Raw genomic sequence first — 20153 nt, 5'->3', positions numbered from 1 at the left:
ACTTCTTTCATGTTTATTGCTCTCTCTAAAAGTCTTGATATTATTAAGAGGCCGTTCATACGATTCTTATTATTTTGTACATCCACCCAGATTGAGTCTACTTCCTGCTGTTAGCCCAGATCCTTCCTTATTGTGTTATTATCTATTTTTTAAAAAAAATTTAGTGTACCCAATTCATTTTTTTTAAGGGGCAATTTAGCGTGTTCAATCCACCTACCTTGCACATCTTTAGGTTGTGGGGGCGAAACCCACGCAAACACGGGGAGAATGTGCAAACTCCACACGGACAGTGTCCCAGAGCCAGGATCGAACCTGGGACCTCGGCGCCGTGAGGCAACAGGGCTAACCCACTGCGCCACCGTGTTATTATCTATTATTACTGCTGCAAACCACATCCTTTTCCTTTTGTCTGGCTTTTTGAACAATCCAGTATGCGGAATATTTAGTTCTCAACATCGGTCGCCACGCAACCATATCACTAAAAGAGCTGTTAAATAAAAAACATTTATCTCTATTTGTGTCATTAATCTGTCTGTCTTTTGCGAATGTTTCATACATTCAAGTGAAGTTTTAAAAGCATGTATATTTCCTGATATTTATCTGTGTATTTTACTGATAAATAATCCATGGACTTCTGAAGACAAATTATTGACCTGGTCAGAAAGTTAACTAAGCAATACAGACCGAGAATTTATTGTATTTGTTAGGGATGGAAAGCTCCATATGGTCAAATCTAAGAGCCAATCTTCCACAGATGACAATGTTGCTACCTCCGAGTTTGAGAAGCTGATTGAGGACAATAGTAGTCTAAGAGACCCTGAACATCCCCAAATTGATTGACATTGTGTTGAACTGTGATTGACTTTCTTCCATTGTATTTCACAACCATCTTATTGTATATAGTTACTGTACATAACCAGTTCTGCAAATATGTTATTGAGGGACTAAATGTGATAGCGTTGCCCCTTTAAGGGGTGAGCCCTTGCAGTTCATGTTACCAGCTCGGGGCTTATTAGGTGGGAGCGCATGAACTCCGACCAATGGGGAAAATGCATGGGGCCCTGGGAGCAGGTTCCCGGGCAGAGTGGACCCTGGAGCCAGAGAGTGAAGACCTATTTAGTGACTCTGTGCCTGTGTATGGTTTACCTTTATTGGTTACCAACAAACCCGTTGTCCTTAAACTGGAAGTCTCCCTACTATTGCCACGAGCCACCCACATTAGGTTTATTTCTATTAGAGTTTGGAAGAGTAGGAGATGACTTGATTGAGATCTTTAAGATTCTGAGGGGTATTGACAGGCTCAATGTAAAGAGGATGTTTCCTCTTGTCGGAGAATCTAAAATGAGACGGTCACTCCCGCAGGTATAGTCAACCCAGAGCACCTGAATGAGGCACAAAGTTTTCATTGTTTGGAAACTTGAATGCACTTCAAGAGATAAGCAGCAAATGCTACAGGCATCTGAAGGCAGTGATTCAACATAAAATCCATGACATAAAGAAAAAATGGTGGACATAAAGAAAAAATGGTGGACAGAAAGAGCGCAAGGAATCTAACAATGCCCAGACACTAATGACATGAGCAGCTTCTTCAACATTGTTAAAACAATCTCTGGTCAACCATGAAAGGAAGCTCATCAAGAACAGGGAGACGGGCAGTACTCACTGGAGGGAACATTTGAAGAACTCCTCAGTTGATATCGTACTTTTAACTTGAATGAACTCAACTCCACTTCTCAAGAATCCATTGGCCTGCTCTTGGCATACCTGAGTCCAGAGTGAAATTGAAAAAAATATATTTGAGAACTGAAGGAGAACAAATCCCCCGGAGCAGGTTTAGTCTGATTCTCTCAGGGAATTGTGGGACATGAGGAGCAGGTGGGAAAGTGGAATTGAAGGTAAAACTCAGTCACGGTGACTTTAATTGATTGAACTGGCTCAATGGTCATATGGTCCACTGCTGAAACCCAGCGAAGATATACTACTGCACAATGTGGTTAGCACTGCTGTCTCCTAGCTCCAGGGACCCGGGTTCAATTCTGGCCTTGCGTGACTCCCCCCCCCCCCCCCCCCCCCCCCCCCGTGACTGCTCCGGTTTCCTCCCACAGTTCAAAGATGTGGATTGGCCATGCTAAATTGCCTCTTGGTCTCTAAAAGGTTAGGTGGGATTACTGGGTTACAGGGATGCGGTGGAGGCGTGGGCTTAAGTGGGGTGCTCTTTCCACTTCTTCAACACTGTAGGGATTCTGTGATTGTACGTCAGATAAAGAACAAGGTGGTCAAGGGAATCTCGGGTACATTGTGGTCATTGATACATTGCATGGTAGTTTACAGATTCACCCCGCACATTTCGGTTCCACCTGGAGCTATGGAAAGCAATGGTCGAGGCTCCAATTTCTTTCCATCACATGGCTGACACGGAATCTCTTTATCACCTCTTTTTTATTCGTTCATGGGTCAGCATTTGCCAGCATGTGCCAGCATTTATTGCTCATCCCTAATCCCTTGAGGAGGGCAGTTAAGAGTCAATCACATTGCTGTGGGTCTGGAGTCACATGTAGACCAGACAAAGTAAGGATGGCAGATTTCCCGCCTTAAAGGACATTAGTGAACCAGGTGGGTTTTTACGACAATCGATGATGGTTTCATGGTCATCATTTTATTCAATTTAAATTCCAATCACCTGCCGTGGTGGGATTCAAACCCGCGTCCCCAGATCATTATCCTGGGTCTAGTCCTGCATTACTAGTCCAGCGTCAATACCACTCTGCCACCGCCCTCCACCTGCTATTAGCTATTGGATTTGCAGGTTGATACTCAACCTGTTGGACCGCATTAGGACCATACCTTCATAGAATCCCTACAGTGCAGAAGGAGGTAATTCAGCCCAGGATACAACTGGGATGGAAAAGTTTCTGTTCCATAGAAATGTGCAGAGTGAATCTGTAACCTACCATACAATGTGTTAATGACCATCAGATCTGCACTGACCCTCTGAAACAGTACCCTACCCAGGACCATGCTACCATAGTGTAAACCCATAATGTAACCTTCACATCCCTAGACACTAAGGGACAATTTAGCATGGCCAATCCACCTAACCTGCACATCTTTGGACTGTGGGAGGAAACCGGAGCACCCGGAGGAAACCCACGCACACACGGGGAGAAGGTGCAAAAGTGACACAGTCACCCAGAGCCGGAATTGAACCTGGATCCCTGGCGCTGTGAGGCAGCAGCGCTAACCACTGTCCCACCATGTCGCCTGCCTCAGACATCCAGCCCTGGGGTGGGACTCGAACCCGAACCCAAAGAGGCAGGGGCCACAAAACATTACTGACACACTGTAGGCCAGATCATTTCCTACAAAGGTATAAATCTCATCCCATCCCTACATGGAGAAAGAGATTGTACAAATTTCTTGTTCTTTAATGCTGTAATAATTTTGGTCTGTTGAATAAGAACAATTTTGATTTTTGTCAATGAATATTGAAGCCTCTTGTTTAAAACCACTCATTCCTGAATGATGTGGGGGTTCTTGTTGCAGGTTTAACAGCCATTTGTTGTGACTGAAGCCACAGGCAATTTTCTAACAGATATGTTGCATGTTATTTTTTGAAAAGCAATTATTGCTACTGTACCCGACTCAGCATGTTCTAAACGTTCCACAGTCAATAAAATGACTTGTTTTCTCTCGTGCCTCTCATGACCATTTCCCACAGAGCTTTACTGCCAATGGAGGACAATGGAAGTGTATAGTAATGAAGTGTTTTGGAAATGTGCATGCTCTTTTAATTTAGAAAACACAGCAGTCAATGTATTTACAGCAAGCTCTTACAAACAGCAATGTAATAATGACTGGATATTCTGTTTTGGTAATGCTGATTGAGGGGTGAACATTGGCCAGGACACTGGGCGTAGATCCACAGCTCTTATCGTGTTGTGGGAATTTTTATGTCTATCCAAGTAGGCAGTCGGGGTCTCGATTTAATGTCTCATCCAAAGCAATGGAGCTTGGACAGTGCATTGCTCAATACTAGACTGGGAATCTGAGCTGACACTATGTGCTGAAGCCTCTGAAATGGGGCTCGTACCCATAGCCTTCTGATTCAGAGGGGCCAATACTATCACTGAGCTGTAGCTCACATTAATCATTAACATTTCTGGTTAGAAGTAATTATTCAGAAATGTAGTGTAACACAAACCAGGAGCAAACTATTGCATTAAAAAGGAGAGCTGTTGTCAAGCACTTTTTAAAAATCTGGGTTTGAGCATCAAGGCAGGAATAATTCACTTACATAATATTGTTTTGCAGGATTATACCATCACTATGTATTTCCAACAAGGCTGGCGGGACAAACGCCTATCGTATACAGCACTCCCACTCAACCTCACTCTAGACAACCGAGTCGCTGACCAGCTCTGGCTCCCAGACACCTATTTCCTGAATGACAAGAAATCCTTTCTGCATGGGGTGACAGTGAAAAACCGCATGATCCGTCTGCATCCGGATGGCACCGTGTTGTATGGACTCAGGTATGTGGTGACTGAGTGTGAGGCCATTTAGGCGTTCCCCCGACATCAAATGCCTGTGCACATTCCCCTTTTAACAGCTTCGTGGGCTGCAAACGGTTCCACTGTCCACCTTCATAGCTGTGCCTGGCAGGACACTAACATTTAAGGTCCAAGCACCTTTAGGCCAATTCAACTTCACAGCTAACTTTTTAAAAGAGGTGAAATAACTTTCTACTCCACAATTAACATTGACAGGAGGCTCAGTAACCAAAGAACTGCATAGAGGTCTATAGCAGGGAAAATCATTTGCATAAAATCCAGGGATGAGATTAGATGAATTCATATTGCAGCGAGTTGTTGATCTGGAAAGGGTGGTGAACACAGATCTAATGATAACTCTCCAATTATAACTGGATAATTTGATAAATATTTGAAACTAAAATTTTTCAGGGCTATGGGGAAGGAACAGGAGAGCGGGGCTGACTGACAAAGATCCAGCCCAGGACCTGAGAGTACTATAGTTAGCTATCGCATTTCTATTAGAAATCTAGTGCTAGGAAACAGATAGTTGACAGTAACTTTGAAATTAAAAAAAATATATTATTTAAAAAAAGACAAATTTTAATTTTAATTAATTGATGCAATGTCAGTTAGAGGGGTGCTGTGCTCTGACTGTGAGATGTGGCAGGTCCGGGAGGCTTCCAGCGTCCCGGATGGCTTCATCTTCAGAAAGTGCACCCAACTGGAGCTCCTCACAGACCGCATGGTTCGGTTGGAGCAGCAATTGGATGCACTTAGGAGCATGCAGGTGGCGGAAAGCGTCATAGATCGCAGTTATGTAAATATGGTCACACCCAAGGTGCAGGCAGAGAAATGGGTGACCACCAGAAAGGGCAGGCAGTCAGTGCAGGAATCCCCTGTGGTTGTCCCCCTCTCGAGCAGATATACCCCTTTGGATACTGTCGGGGGGGATAGCCTATCAGGGGAAAACAGCAGCAGCCAGAGCAGTGGCACCACGGCTGGCTCTGATGTTCAGAAGGGAGGGTCAAAGCGCAGAAGAGTAATAGTAATAGGGGACTCTATAGTCAGGGGCACAGATAGGCGCTTCTGTGGATGTGAAATAGACTCCAGGATGGTATGTTGCCTCCCTGGTGCCAGGGTCCAGGATGTCTCCGAACGGGTAGAGGGCATCCTGAAGGGGGAGGGCAAACAGGCAGAGGTCGTTGTACATATTGGTACTAACGACATAGGCAGGAAGGGGCATGAGGTCCTGCAGCAGGAGTTCAGGGAGCTAGGCAGAAAGTTAAAAGACAGGACCTCGAGGGTTGTAATCTCGGGATTACTCCCTGTGCCACGTGCCAGTGAGGCTAGAAATAGGAAGATAGAGCAGCTAAACACGTGGCTAAACAGCTAGTGTAGGAGGGAGGGTTTCCATTATCTGGACCACTGGGAGCTCTTCCGGGGCAGGTGTGACCTGTATAAGAAGGACGGGTTGCATCTAAACCGGAGAGGCATAAATATCCTGGCCGCGAGGTTTGCTAGTGTCACACGGGAGGGTTTAAACTAGTATGGCAGGGGGGTGGGCACGGGAGCAATAGGTCAGAAGGTGAGAGCATTGAGGGAGAACTAGGGAATAGGGACAGTGTGGCTCTGAGGCAGAGCAGACAGGGAGAAGTTGCTGAACACAGCGGGTCTGGTGGCCTGAAGTGCATATGTTTTAATGCAAGGAGCATTACGGGTAAGGCAGATGAACTTAGAGCTTGGATTAGTACTTGGAACTATGATGTTGTTGCCATTACAGAGATCTAGTTGAGGGAAGGGCAGGATTGGCAGCTAAACGTTCCAGGATTTAGATGTTTCAGGCGGGATAGAGGGGGATGTAAAAGGGGAGGCGGAGTTGCGCTACTTGTTCGGGAGAATATCACAGCTGTACTGCGAGAGGACACCTCAGAGGGCAGTGAGGCTATATGGGTAGAGATCAGGAATAAGAAGGGTGCAGTCACAATGTTGGGGGTATACTACAGGCCTCCCAACAGCCAGCGAGAGATAGAGGAGCAGATAGGTAGACAGATTTTGGAAAAGAGTGAAAACAACAGGGTTGTGGTGATGGGAGACTTCAACTTCCCCAATAGTGACTGGGACTCACTTAGTGCCAGGGGCTTAGACGGGGCGGAGTTTGTAAGGAGCATCCAGGAGGGCTTCTTAAAACAATATGTAGACAGTCCAACTAGGGAAGGGTATTGGGGAAGGGTATTGGACCTGGTATTGGGGAATGAGCCCGGCCAGGTGGTAGATGTTTCAGTAGGGGAGCATTTCGGTAACAGTGACCACAATTCAGTAAGTTTTAAAGTACTGGTGGACAAGGATAAGAGTGGTCCGAGGATGAATGTGCTAAATTGGGGGAAGGCTAATTATAACAATATTAGGCGGGAACTGAAGAACATAGATTGGGGGCGGATGTTTGAGGGCAAATCAACATCTGACATGTGGGAGGCTTTCAAGTGGCAGTTGAAAGAAATACAGGACCGGCATATTCCTGTGAGGAAGAAAGATAACTACGGCAATTTTCGGGAACCTTGGATGACGAGTGGTATTGTAGGCCTCGTCAAAAAGAAAAAGGAGGCATTTGTCAGGGCTAAAAGGCTGGGAACAGACGAAGCCTGCGTGGAATATAAGGAAAGTAGGAAGGAACTTAAGCAAGGAGTCAGGAGGGCTAGAAGGGGTCACAAAAAGTCATTGGCAAATAGGGTTAAGGAAAATCCCAAGGCTTTTTACACGTACATTAAAAGCAAGAGGGTAGCCAGGGAAAGGGTTGGCCCACTGAAGGATAGGCAAGGGAATCTATGTGTGGAGCCAGAGGAAATGGGCGAGGTACTAAATGAATACTTTGCATCAGTATTCACCAAAGAGAAGGAATTGGTAGATGTTGAGTCTGGAGAAGGGGGTGTAGATAGCCTGGGTCAGATTGTGATCCAAAAAGACGAGGTGTTGGGTGTCTTAAAAAATATTAAGGTAGATAAGTCCCCAGGGCCTGATGGGATCTACCCCAGAATACTGAAGGAGGCTGGAGAGGAAATTGCTGAGGCCTTGACAGAAATCTTTGGATCCTCGCTGTCTTCAGGGGATGTCCCGGAGGACTGGAGAATAGCCAATGTTGTTCCTCTGTTTAAGAAGGGTAGCAAGGATAATCGCGGGAACTACAGGCCGGTGAGCCTTACTTCAGTGGTAGGGAAATTACTGGAGAGAATTCTTCAAGACAGGATCTACTCCCATTTGGAAGCAAATGGACGTATTAGTGAGAGGCAGCACGGTTTTGTGAAGGGGAGGTCGTGTCTCACTAACTTGATAGAGTTTTTTGAGGAGGTCACTAAGGTGATTGATGCAGGTAGGGTAGTAGATGTTGTCTATATGGACTTCAGTAAGGCCTTTGACAAGGTCCCTCATGGTAGACTAGTACAAAAGGTGAAGTCACACGGGATCAGGGGTGAGCTGGCAAGGTGGATACAGAACTGGCTAGGCCATAGAAGGCAGAGAGTAGCAATGGAGGGATGCTTTTCTAATTGGAGGGCTGTGACCAGTGGGGTTCCACAGGGATCAGTGCTGGGACCTTTGCTCTTTGTAGTATATATAAATGATTTGGAGGAAAATGTAACTGGTCTGATTAGTAAGTTTGCAGACGACACAAAGGTTGGTGGAATTGCGGATAGCGATGAGGACTGTCGGAGGATACAGCAGGATTTAGATTTTCTGGAGACTTGGGCGGAGAGATGGCAGATGGAGTTTAATCTGGACAAATGTGAGGTAATGCATTTTGGAAGGTCTAATGCAGGTAGGGATTATACAGTGAATGGTAGAACCCTCAAGAGTATTGAAAGTCAAAGAGATCTAGGAGTACAGGTCCACAGGTCATTGAAAGGGGCGACACAGGTGGAGAAGGTAGTCAAGAAGGCATACGGCATGCTTGCCTTCATTGGCCGGGGCATTGAGTATAAGAATTGGCAAGTCATGTTGCAGCTGTATAGAACCTTAGTTAGGCCACACTTGGAGTATAGTGTTCAATTCTGGTCGCCACACTACCAGAAGGATGTGGAGGCTTTAGAGAGGGTGCAGAAGAGATTTACCAGAATGTTGCCTGGTATGGAGGGCATTAGCTATGAGGAGCGGTTGAATAAACTCGGTTTGTTCTCACTGGGACGAAGGAGGTTGAGGGGAGACCTGATAGAGGTATACAAAATTATGAGGGGCATAGACAGAGTGGATAGTCAGAGGCTTTTCCCCAGGGTAGAGGGGTCAATTACTAGGGGGCATAGGTTTAAGGTGAGAGGGGCAAGGTTTAGAGTAGATGTACGAGGCAAGTTTTTTACGCAGAGGGTAGTGAGTGCCTGGAACTCGCTACCGGAGGAGGTAGTGGAAACAGGGATGATAGGGACATTTAAGGGGCATCTTGACAAATATATGAATAGGATGGGAATAGAGGGATACGGACCCAGGAAGTGTAGAAGATTGTAGTTTAGTCGGGCAGCATGGTCGGCACGGGCTTGGAGGGCCGAAGGGCCTGTTCCTGTGCTGTACATTTCTTTGTTCTTTGTTCTGTCATTCTATGACACATTTTAATTCTCTGGTGCAAATAATAATAATCTTTATTGTCACAAGAAGGCTTACATTGAGGATGCTTCTATTAGACAAAGAAAAAAGAACAAAGAAAAGTACAGCACAGGAACGGGCCCTTCAGCCCTCTAAGCCATGCACCGACCATGCTGCACGTCTAGCCTAAAACCTTCTACACCTCCGGGGTCCCTCTCCTTCTATTCCCATCCTATTCATGTATTTGTCAAGGCGCCCCTTAAATGTCACTGTCGTCCCTGCTTCCACCACCTCCTCCAGCAACGAGTTCCAGGCACCCACTACCCTCTGTGTAAAAATCTTCTCTCTCACATCTCCTCTAAACTTTGCCCCACGCAGCTTAAACCTATATCCCCGAGTAATTGACTCTTCTGAATCTCCACTCTGTCCATGACCCTTATAACTTTGTAGACTTCTCTCAGGTCACCTCTCACCCTCTATTGTTCCAGGGAGAATAAGCCGAGTTGATCCAACTTCTCCTCCAGCTAATACCCTCATACCAGGCAACATCCTGGTAAACATCTTCTGTACCCTCTCCAAAGCCTCCACATCCTTCTGGTAGTGTGGTGACCTGAATTGAACACTATACTCCAAGTGTGGCCTAACTAAGGTCCTACACAGCTGCAACATGACTTGTCAATTTTTATACTCAATGCCCCAGCCAATGAAGGCAAGCATGCCGTATGCCTTCTTGACTACCTTCTCCACCTGCGTTGCCACTTTCAGTGACCTGTGGACCTGTACACTCAGATCCCTCTGCCTGTCAATACCCTTAATGATTCTGCCATTTACTATTGTCATGTGAGAGTCCCTTTAAGAAAAGTGTGTTTTTTCAAATGGCTGCCGTGATGTCATTGTGTGGGTGAAGCTGGAATGTGATTCTGCTTTTTACTTTCGTTTTGAGCTGGAAGCTCTTTTTGGCTCTGTGTTTTAGTTTCGCTTTCAGTTGGAGAGCAGCATTCAAACCAAGCAGATGTATACTGGTGTCTCTCTGTATAGTAAACAAGGTGTTTAGATCACTTGATAATTTAAAAGAGATAACTGTTCTCTGTAGAGAATTCAAACCTAATGTCTTTGTTAAAAAAGTGTTTTGGCTTATGGATGTTGTTAAGAAAGTTACTAAGCGTTACGTATAGAGTACTGTATCTTTTTGGGGGGTTATCAGTGTTGGTAGTTGGTAAGATGTTTACTGTGGGTTTATAAAATGTTAACTGGATTCATACAATAAACATTGTTTTATTTTTAAAATACTTTAGATCTCTGTTGCATCACACCTGCAAAGTGGGCCCTTGTTCTCCCCATAACCAAATTCTATTAAAAGTTGTGGGTCAGATGAACTTCAGGATATACTTTGGTGTTCTCTAAACACTGGCCCATAATATTATATATTTCCCATTTGTATTATTAGTTCTTCCAAAATGCATTACCTCACATTTGTTTGGATTAAGCTCCATCTGTCATCTCTCCACCCATCTCCAATAGAGCTATATCCTCTGACGGTCCTCATCACAATCCGCAATTCCACCAACCTTTGTTATAAATGACTGGTGGCTGAAGGTGCTGGAAATCAAATGGTAATTAATGTTGAGAAATACACAACTCAATTTGGTGCCAAAATAAGTTTGCAACAAATCCTCACAAAAAATTGAACATAAACAATAGACAACTTCGAATTGGCACAACACAGGTCAGTAACACCCCTGGGAGGGCAACATTACAAAAAATAGAAATGCAGTCCAATAAATTCATCAATCAAAATTTCACTTTCATAAACTTTTTCCTCAGTATACATGATATCCAAGGATACTGTTCAAACGTCCCAAAAAATATATTCCAGTATTTTCCCAACGACTGAACAAAGAACAATACAGCACAGGAACAGGCCTTTCGGCCCTCCAAGCCTGCGCCGATCACGTGTCTTACCTAGACCAACCGCCTGTATCCTTCTATACCCATCTATTCATGTGCCTATCCTTGACTGATGTCAAGCTAACAGGCCAATAATCCGTAGATTGTCTACAGTGCAAAAGGAGGCAATTCAGCCCATCAGATCTGCATCGATCCTCCGAAATAGCACCTTATCTAGGCCCACTCCCCATTCTATCCCCGTAACCCTGTAACCCCACCTAACCATCATATCTTTGGACAATAGGAACAATTTAACATGGACAATCCACCTAACCTGCACATCTTTCGACTGTGCGAGGAAACGGAAACACCCGGAAGAAACCCACACAGACACAGGAGAAAGTGAAAACTCCACACAGACAGTGACCCAAGGCCAGAATTGAACCCGGTCCCTGGCGCTGTAAGGCAGCAGTGCTGACTATTGTGCCACCCAGCCCCCCTATTCTGCCACAATTCTTCTGACAGCTCCCTCCTTCTGTTCCCTGCTCCATAAGAATGCAAGAAACAGGAGCAGCAGTAGACCCCTCAGCCCATCGAGCCTGCTGCGTCATTGAATGTGATCATGGCTGATCTTGGTCTTTAATTCCATTTTCCCCCATGTTCCACATATCTCTTAACTCCCTGAGAGACCAGGGGCTGGATCCTCCATTTCTATGCTCTGGCTGTCGGTGATTCTCCGGTCCCTGGAGCCGGGAATCACATGGGCACAAATCACATGTGGTTTCCATCAGGGTGGCGCTGGTTTGGTGGATGTCACAGTGGAGTTTTCCCCAAAGACCACCTTCCTCCCCCCACCACAATGCATGACCTGCCCACCCCTTCTCTACCACACAACCATCTCCCACACCCCTGCCCCCCCCCCCCCCCACCCGCCTCACTGGGACCCCATGAATAGGGAGAAGCCCCCCAGACACCCCATGAATAGGAAGATTCCCCCAGAAACTCCATGAATATAGGGAGCCCCCCCGGGATCCCCTTACTGAAGAGACCCCCCGCAGAGACCCCTCACTAGAGGGTCTCCTCCAGGACCCCTCTAACTGAAGGAACCCCCCCACAGGGGCCTCTTGATTGAAGGGACACCACACCGCACCCCCCCCCCCCCATCAGAATCTAGACTCCTGTCTGGAAGCTAGAAAGCAGTCCAGACAGCGGCAGTGAAAACAATTACAGTTGGACCAGGAATCTCCACATGTCCATTCCTCAAAGGAGAACAGCTATGGCCTGTGTTTCGACCCCTCAGATCCATTAGCTGAAAGCTATTCATAACTTTCCAGTAGTGGGCTGTGATTAAGCTTCCACAAACCAGCAGCAGCTTTGATAGATCTTCCTTCATAGATCAGTGGCTCTAAATAGTGAAACCCCAATGTTTAAAAACATTGACCACATCAAAGAGAGGTAAGTGCATTCCAATCACATGCTTGAATTATGAATCAAAGAATCACAACCGTTTGAGTGAAAAAGTTTCTCCCCATCGCAGTCCTAAATGACTGGTCCCTTATCCTGAGACTGGGCCCAGTGTTCTAGATTCCTCGATCAGCGGAAACAATCTCTCAGCGTCCACCTGATCAAACCCCTTCAGAATCTAGTGTTTCAATGAAATCACCTCTTATTCTTCTAGACTCCCGAGAATGTGAACCTAATTTATTCAGCTTCTCATCATAGAAATCTCCTCATCCCAGGGATCAATCGAGTGAACGTTTGCTGTTCTGCCTCCAATGTGACTAGACCCTTTTTAAAATATGGATCCTTTCCTGAATATAAAACTGTGCACAATATTCCAGATGTGGTCTCACCAAAACCCTGTATAACTGGAGTGCGACATCTTTATTCTTGTTCTCCAATCCCCTTGTGATATAGGCCAACATAACATTTTCCTTACTAATTGCTGGCTGTACCTGCAAGTGAATGGTAGCACAGTGGTTAGCACAGTTGCACGGTCGCAGTTAGCACGGTAGCACAGTGGTTAGCACAATTGCTTCACAACTTCAGGGTCTCGGGTTCGATTCCCACTTGGGTCACTGTCTGTGCGGAGTCTGCACATCCTCCCCATGTCTGCGTGGGTTTCCTCCGGGTGCTCTGGTTTCCTCCCACAGTCCAAAGATGTGCAGGTTAGGTGGATTGGATATGCTAAATCACCCTTAGTGTCCAAAAAGGGTTGGGTGGGGTTGCGGGGTGTTGGTGATGGTGTGGGGCTAGGGTGGATGTATTTGGGTGGGGTACTCTTTCTGGGGGCCAGTGCAGACTCGATGGGCCGAATGACCTCCTGCACTGTAAATTCTATGATTCTGTCTTCCTTGCACTAGCACACCCAAGTCTCTGAACATCTGCACCTACAGGTTTCTCACCTTTTAAAGAATATTCTGCTTTTTTATTCTATTGACCAAAATGAATATCTTCACATTTCACTACATTATACTCCATCAGCCATCTTTTTTCCCACATTGTAAAACAGCTAGTAATTCCAAACAAACCTGTTGGGCTTTAACCTGGTGTTGTACGACTTTTTACTGTTAGGGAGGGAGTTCCAGGACTTTGACTCAGCGACAGTGAATATATTTCCAAGTCAGGATGGTGTGTGGCTTGGGGTTCCCAGGTATCTGCTCCTCTTGTCTTTCTGGATGATAGCAGACATGGGTTTGGAAGGTGCTGTCTAAGAAGCCTTTGTGAGTTGCTGCAATGCCACTTTGTGCATCGGTGTTGGAGGGAGTAAATGTTTGTGGATGGGGTGTCAATCAAGTGGTTTATTGGAGCTGCACTCATCCAGGTAAATGGAGAGTATTCCAACACACACTGACTTGAGCCTTGTGGATTGTAGACAGGTTTGGGGAGCCAGGAGGTGAGTTACTCTCGCAGGATTCCTAGCCTCTGACCTGCTCCTGTAGCCACAGTTGCCGGGATTCTCTAAAATCGCGGCTAAGTGTTGATGCTGGCGCAAACACCAGAGTGATTCATGCCAACGTCAACGGGCCTCCTGGCCCAGCAATTCTGTGACCCACAGGGGGCCAGCACGGCGCCGGAGTGCTGTACGAAGCGTTGAAACGTGGCCCTGCACTGCCCTCCACGGGTCTGCGTATGCGTGCGGTGGCCGGCCGTGGATGCCCCCCCGCCAGGCCCGTGCAACATGGCGGAGCCACACAGCGGGCCGGCATGGAAGAAGGTAGGCCCCCCACGGATCACGCGCGCCCGTCGTGGATGCCCCCCCCCCCCCAGAGTCCGATCCCCCCGCCCCCCTCACCAGGGCGGCCGCGGGTCCGAGCCCCCGCCAGGTGGAACCTTATTAGAACCACGCCGGCGGGAACTCGGCCGATCGACCGTGGAGAATCGGCGCAGGGCCTCTTTCAACGGCCCCGACTGGCGCCGCGTCGACTGTGCGCGCGCGGCTGGCGGCGATTCTCTGGGCCAATATGTCGGGTCCAGTTCAGTTTCTGGTCAGTGGCCACTCCAGGGTGTTGATTGTTTGTTATTTGCAGCACAGAAGGAGGCCTTTCGGCCCATCATGTCTCAAGAGCAACCTAGCTAGTCCCATTCCCCAGCCCTATCTTTGTAGCCCTCTAAATTAATAATTTTCAAATATATATCCAGTTCTCTTTTGAAACTTCCTTTGGAATCCACCTCCACCACTCTCCCAAACAGTGCACTCCAAATCCCAACAACTCTGAGTGAAGAGGTTTTTTCTCATCTTGCTCCGAAGTCTCTTACTGACCATTTTGAAATTGTGACTCCCCTTGTCACTGACATACCAACTAGTGGAAACAGAATATCCTCTTTACCCTGTCAAAATTGTTCAGAATTTTGAACACCTCAATAAGGTTGCATCTCTGCTGCAGGGAGAACAAGCCCAATTTCTCCAATCTTTCTTTGTATCTAAAATTTCTCATTCCTGGCATCATTCTAGTTAATCTCCTCTGCACTCCCTCCAGGGCTTTAACATCCTTCCTGAAATAAGGTGCCAGAACTGAACAATAACAGGTCTGACCAATAATTTGTGGAGGTGCAGCATCTCTTCCTTGCTTTTATACTCTATGCCTCTATTTATAAACCCAAGGATGCCATAAGCCTTCTTAACAACTGTTTCAACTTGCCTGGCCGCCTTTAGAGAATTATGTACTTGAACCCCGAGGTCCCTCTGCTCCTGTACTCCCCTCAAAGTTGTACCGTTGAGCCTGTATTGTCTCTCCATGTTTCTTCTACCTAAAATTACCTCACATTTGGCTGCATTGAAGTTCATCTGCCAGGTGTCTGCCCATTTGGCCAACTTGTCAATGTCTCCCTGAAGTCACTCAGCGTTATCCTCACAATTCACTATTCTCTGTAGCTTCATATCACTTGAAAATTTAGAGATTTTGCCCTCAACACCCACTTCTACATCATTTATATCAATCAGAAAAAGGAAGGGTCCCAACACTGATCCCTGGGGAACACCATTTTTAACTCATCTCCAGTCTGAGAAGTGGCCATCTACCCTCTGTTTCTTATCTCTTAGCCAACTTCTAATCCATGCTGCCAAGGACCCATCAATCCCAAACATTTTTAATTTGCTAACCAACTTGCCATGTGGCACCGTATCAAATGCTTCCTAAAAGTCCAAATATACAATGTCCATGGCACAACCTTCATCCACTGCCTGTGTCACCTCGTCAAAGAACTCAATTACATTTGTCAGATATGACCTGCCCTTGACAAAGCCATGTTAACTGTCTAGTATTAACTTTATTTTTCTCTAAGCGTGTATTTATCTCATCCTGTATTCTGGTCTCCATCAGTTTTCCCACTATTGATGTCAAGCTGACAGGTCTGTAGTTTCCTGGGTTATCCTTTGTCCCTATCTTAAACAACTGCATCACATTTACAATCCACCAGTCCCCCGGAACTAATCCTGTGTTCAGAGAGGCCTGGAAAATTACTATCAATGGCTCCACAATATGCTTCCTTACCTCTCTCAGCAGTCTAGGATGCATCCCATTCGGGCTTGGCGACATCTTTACCTGGAGTGCAGACAGCCTTTTGAGCACCTTGTCTTCATCTTTCACTATACTGCTCTGTTGCTCAACACAGTGTGGGGGTTTCAGCGATGATAATGCCATTGAATGTCAAGGGTGATGGTTTCATTCTCTCTTGTTGGTGATGGTCATTATCTGACACTTGGGTGGTACGAATGCTACTTGCCACTTGCCCACTCTCTGCATCTTGCCCTTTAACCAAATCTCTAACCATGTTAAAATGTTACCCCCAGCTTCAATAGCCCTTATCCTGCCTATTAAACTTTTGTGTGATCCCTTATCAAATGCGTTTTGGAAATCCAGATATATTTCATCTACTGGTTCCCCTTTACCTACCCTAGTATTTGCATTTCAATAAACTGGAATATATTTATGAAACAGGATTATCCATCAGGAACATCATTCCATGCTTTTCTAAATGCATTGTGTTGAGAGGATGTTGATTACAAAATGATGTGTCATAAAGAAGTCTTTGTAGTCTTCAGTAGGTTAACCGTTATTAATAAATATAACAATTTACAGTAAAGGGTACAGGAAAGAGCTATCTCCATGTTCAGGTCTTCACAAATCTCTATTCAACACCACACTCACTCCCAAGTCTGGCCCGTGTGCTGGGACAGTGCTGGGACCTTTGCTCTTTGTAGTATATATAAATGATTTGGAGGAAAATGTAACTGGTCTGATTAGTAAGTTTGCAGACGACACAAAGGTTGGTGGAATTGCGGATAGCGATGAGGACTGTCTGAGGATACAGCAGGATTTAGATTGTCTGGAGACTTGGGCGGAGAGATGGCAGATGGAGTTTAACCTGGACAAATGTGAGGTAATGCATTTTGGAAGGGCTAATGCAGGTAGGGAATATACAGTGAATGGTAGAACCCTCAAGAGTATTGAAAGTCAAAGAGATCTAGGAGTACAGGTCCACAGATCACTGAAAGGGGCTACACAGGTGGAGAAGGTAGTCAAGAAGGCATACGGCATGCTTGCCTTCATTGGCCGGGGCATTGAGTATAAGAATTGGCAAGTCATGTTGCAGCTGTATAGAACCTTAGTTAGGCCACACTTGGAGTATAGTGTTCAATTCTGGTCGCCACACTACCAGAAGGATGTGGAGGCTTTAGAGAGGGTGCAGAAGAGATTTACCAGAATGTTGCCTGGTATGGAGGGCATAAGCTATGAGGAGCGATTGAATAAACTCGGTTTGTTCTCACTGGAACGAAGGAGGTTGAGGGGCGACCTGATAGAGGTATACAAAATTATGAGGGGCATAGACAGAGTGGATAGTCAGAGGCTTTTCCCCAGGGTAGAGGGGTCAATTACTAGGGGGCATAGGTTTAAGGTGAGAGGGGCAAAGTTTAGAGTAGATGTACGAGGCAAGTTTTTTACGCAGAGGGTAGTGGGTGCCTGGAACTCACTACCGGAGGAGGTAGTGGAGGCAGGGACGATAGGGACATTTAAGGGGCATCTTGACAAATATATGAATAGGATGGGAATAGAAGGATACGGACCCAGGAAGTGTAGAAGATTGTAGTTTAGTCGGGCAGTATGGTCGGCACGGGCTTGGAGGGCCGAAGGGCCTGTTCCTGTGCTGTACATTTCTTTGTTCTTTGTTCTTTGTTCTTTGTGTGCCTTCTTGCATCACTGTGGACAGTACTGTTCTCAGTTCTTTAATTATAGATTCCAACATTTTCTCAACAACTGGTGTTAAGCTAACTGGCTTGTTACCCACTACTTTCATTATCCCTCCGTTGAAATGTGATGCAGTGTGTTTTTCCAACTTCAAATCTAATGGGACCAATCCTGAATCTAAGGGATTTGGGGAAAAACCACCTGCTCCCCTCTCCTCTCGACCCATCATCTCCTCCCTCCTGCCACCTTTGTGCTGGTAGATAGCAGTAATACGAAGTTCTTCATCATAACTGATGTGTTTCGGTGACAAAGAAAAGGCATCTCAGCAGGGAAGGGAGAGTGGGGGCTTGTGTGTGTGTGTGTGTGTGTGGGGAGGGGGGGGGGAACAAAACTAACAAAAGATGACGTGATGGGAGAGGGAGGTGGGGGAAACCAGAGAAGAGAGGGGGGAAGATATCACCCAGAACATGTGGGAAGCAGGGCCAAAGAACCAAAGGGCACTGAAGGGAAGAGAACCCGGGGGGTCGGCCAGGGCAACAACAAGAGGGCGCACCTGGGGGACCAAAACTAAGCCCCTGGTGTGTTATAACACCATGGGGCCACATTATCATAGATTATCATTGAATTTACAGTGCAGAAGGAGGCCATTCAGCCCATCAAGTCTGCACCGGCTCTTGGAAAGAGCACCCCACCCAAGGTCAACACCTCCACCCTATCCCCATAACCCAGTAACCCCACCCAACACTCAGGGCAATTTTGAACACTAAGGGCAATTTATCATGGCCAATCCACCTAACCTGCACATCTTTGGACTTTGGACATGTAAATAGTCCAGTACGGCGAAGATAACCGATTACTGGGGGCCTAATGTAACATTCCTCAAATCTGTATATATGTTACCTCTGTATTCATACCGAATCACTTTTGTTTCCCTGTTTATGTTCTGTTTTTTACTTTAGAAATGTTGTTCTCATTTCTTTTTAATTTGAATCCTTATTCAGCAACGTTGTTACAAATAAATGCAAAAACCAAAAAAACATATCTCAAAAGAAAAGAAAAGGCATCTCCGTTCTCCTCAGCTGCTCCATGCGAAGAATTTACTTCAAATGGGCGTAGGCTACAATCCCTGTCAATTTGTTATGGGAGAAATCCAAAAATACATTCAGTGATGCGGGAAGGGACTGCATTTAGTTCAATTTTCTCTGAGCGCTTGAATGCTCAGCATGCAGGGAGAAAGACCGAGGTTTCAGAGAGGTTTATGACACCGCATAAGGGTATCATAAATAAACGTCAATCCAGGGGACATGGTATGTTACTAAAGAATGGAAGGGCCTGGGAAGGTCCATGATGAAGAAACAGCAATTTTACAGCATGGCAATGTTGGGTAGGTCCTTCGAGGCTAATTGGTGCTGATTGTACATTTACAGAATCTTAAGAGTGAATAGAAAGTGAAAATGCCCCATGCACTTTTTGTCGCAAATACATTGTACAGGTATGTGGATCAGATTGTGGCAGGTGAAGGAATGACAGAAGATGAAAAAATTGGACTGTAGCACAGAATAACGCTATTCATCACAGAGGACAACAACCTGTCATGTGAGAGTACCTTTAAGAAATGGGTGTTTAAGAAATGTACCTTTAAGAAATGGAGCTGCTCATGTTACTGGAGTGAGCCAGAGTGTGGGTGGAGCTGAGCTCCACTTCTGCTTTTTAGTTTCAGTTTGAGAAAAAGCTTGAGGTGTGTCTGTGTTTTTTCAGTGAGCTGCACTGCTGTTGATCTCTGCCATCCAAAGACTATCTTTGGATCATTTAGTAAATTCAGAAGAATTATAAATGTTTTCAGTAGTGACTGTAAACTCTGATGTGCTTATGTTTAAAGGTTTGTTAAGTATTTGGGCTGAAAAAGGACAACATACAGGTTAGTTAGTGTTGTATTATATGGGGGGTGTATTTGATTTACTGGTTGCTAAGATATTCACTGTTTGTTTTAAAAAGGTTAACTTGAGTTCATAGAATAAACATTGGTTTGTTTTAAAAATACTTGTACCACACCTGTAGAGTGGGCCGTGTGCTCCCCATACCACAATCTATTAAAAGTTGTGGGTCAGGTGAACTCCATGATACACTTTGGGGTTCTCTAAACCCTGACCCATAACAATTGGGGGCTCAAGGGGGATAAAAGTCTATCTATTGGATTGGCTTAGTGAACTTAAAGACAATGAGGGGTGAGCATATTGTGGTTGTTTTTCAGGTGTGGCATTCTAGTTTTAGTGGGGAGAGTGTTGTGGACAATGGCTCTTTCAGAGGCTCAGAAGTTTTTTGGGGGGAGACAGTCACACGCAGTATCTTACAGACAGAGACTGAAAGCAGAGTGTTAGATTTGGCAAAAACATTGCAGTTAACATTACCTGACAAAATGCGAAAAGATGAGGTAATTATGGAGGTGGCTAAGCATTTAAAGTTGCCTGAGATACAGTTTGAC

The 20153-nt window shown here is 45.7% G+C and overlaps 1 protein-coding gene across 1 annotated transcript in view; it reads left to right on the top strand.

Moving 5' to 3' along the window:
- Positions 1-20153, top strand: part of gabrb4 (gamma-aminobutyric acid type A receptor subunit beta4) — a 262963-nt gene that overhangs the window by 186155 nt on the left and 56655 nt on the right. The window contains exon 4 of the mRNA XM_072504957.1: positions 4312-4532. Coding sequence (XP_072361058.1) covers positions 4312-4532 — 221 coding nt within the window. The remainder of the gene's footprint in view (positions 1-4311; positions 4533-20153) is intronic.

Source organism: Scyliorhinus torazame, chromosome 5 (assembly GCF_047496885.1).
Source record: "Scyliorhinus torazame isolate Kashiwa2021f chromosome 5, sScyTor2.1, whole genome shotgun sequence".
NCBI lineage: Eukaryota > Metazoa > Chordata > Chondrichthyes > Carcharhiniformes > Scyliorhinidae > Scyliorhinus > Scyliorhinus torazame.
The sequence above is the reverse complement of the archived record's forward strand: the minus strand, read 5'-3'. Positions and strand labels throughout refer to the sequence as shown.